General features: G+C 53.5%; 1 protein-coding gene across 1 annotated transcript; it reads right to left on the minus strand.

Annotated features, from left to right (window-relative positions):
- Positions 1-118: 118 nt before the first annotated feature.
- On the minus strand, positions 119-934 carry Pmar_PMAR027484 (hypothetical protein; the record flags this gene model as incomplete). The annotated part of the gene is made up of 1 exon (XM_002779471.1): positions 119-934. A coding segment is annotated over one exon (816 nt), but the record flags the coding sequence as incomplete, so codon positions are not given.
- Positions 935-1,014: the final 80 nt, after the last annotated feature.

Below are 1,014 nucleotides of genomic sequence, written 5' to 3' on the forward strand. Positions count from 1 at the left end.
GCGCCCACCGAGCTCTTGAGAACTTCCAGAGGGCCTCTGGTACCTCAGCAGATGTAGCTAATGTTTCAAGATCTCCGATGTGGACGATGGGCGTATTGTTTGTGATGGCAGATAGGACCGATGCAGAAGGAGTGCGGATTTGCGTGCCAAACATGAGCTCCGCCGCCGAATGGCCAGAGACTCGCTTTTGGGAGTTGATCGACAACTGGACAAAAGGTAAGGCTTGATCCCATGGCAGTTTGGTTGTCGGGAGGACGCGTTTGACACGTCCGACCCTTTCCTCAGCACTGCCATTCGAAAATGGTGAGTATGCCGGGACCGTGTTGAAGCGCACACCACAGGACAGGAGCGGCGTGCGCAGTGACGGCGAGTCGATGAAGTTGTCCCCGGTAACACTAAGGGGTACACCAAAGATACTCACCCACGAGCCATACAGTAGTTTAGCCGTCGTACATCCTCTGACATCTTCCGCACCGCACAGAAGTGTATACCCAGTGGCCAAGTCCGTGATGACAAGGAATGCCTTGAGGGATGGGTTCGCGGGAGATATCCATGTAGGGTTTGGGTAACCATGGTCAATAGCAATATGCTTCCCACGAGCATTCAGATCTATTAGTCTCCACGGAAGGCGTGGTGCGGTGACCAGTTTCATACGCTTGGTAGGCTTCTGCTCCATGCAATGATCACATCGCTCAACCCAGGACCTAGCATCGCGAAGGAGAGAGGGCCACCAAACGAAAGGGACAAGGCTATCCCGCATGTCCCTGTGAGGTCTATGATAATCCATTTCATGGGCAACAAAAAGGAGCCAATCTCGCAGCTTCCAGTCTGTGTCGACATTAGGGCCGATCATGCCATTCAAACCGGTAACTACGCCTCCTGGAATGACTGGAACCGATATCGGTCCAGTCAACGCAGCTTCAGAGATAGTCATGACCACCCCTCCAACATGGGTGACAAGGCCGAGAGATTTCGCCTCCGCGGCTAATTTCTGAAGTTTCCCAGCTCCGTCAA

The sequence above is a fragment of the Perkinsus marinus genome (genome assembly GCF_000006405.1).
Source record: "Perkinsus marinus ATCC 50983 genomic scaffold scf_1104296947076, whole genome shotgun sequence".
Taxonomy (NCBI): domain Eukaryota; phylum Perkinsozoa; order Perkinsida; family Perkinsidae; genus Perkinsus; species Perkinsus marinus.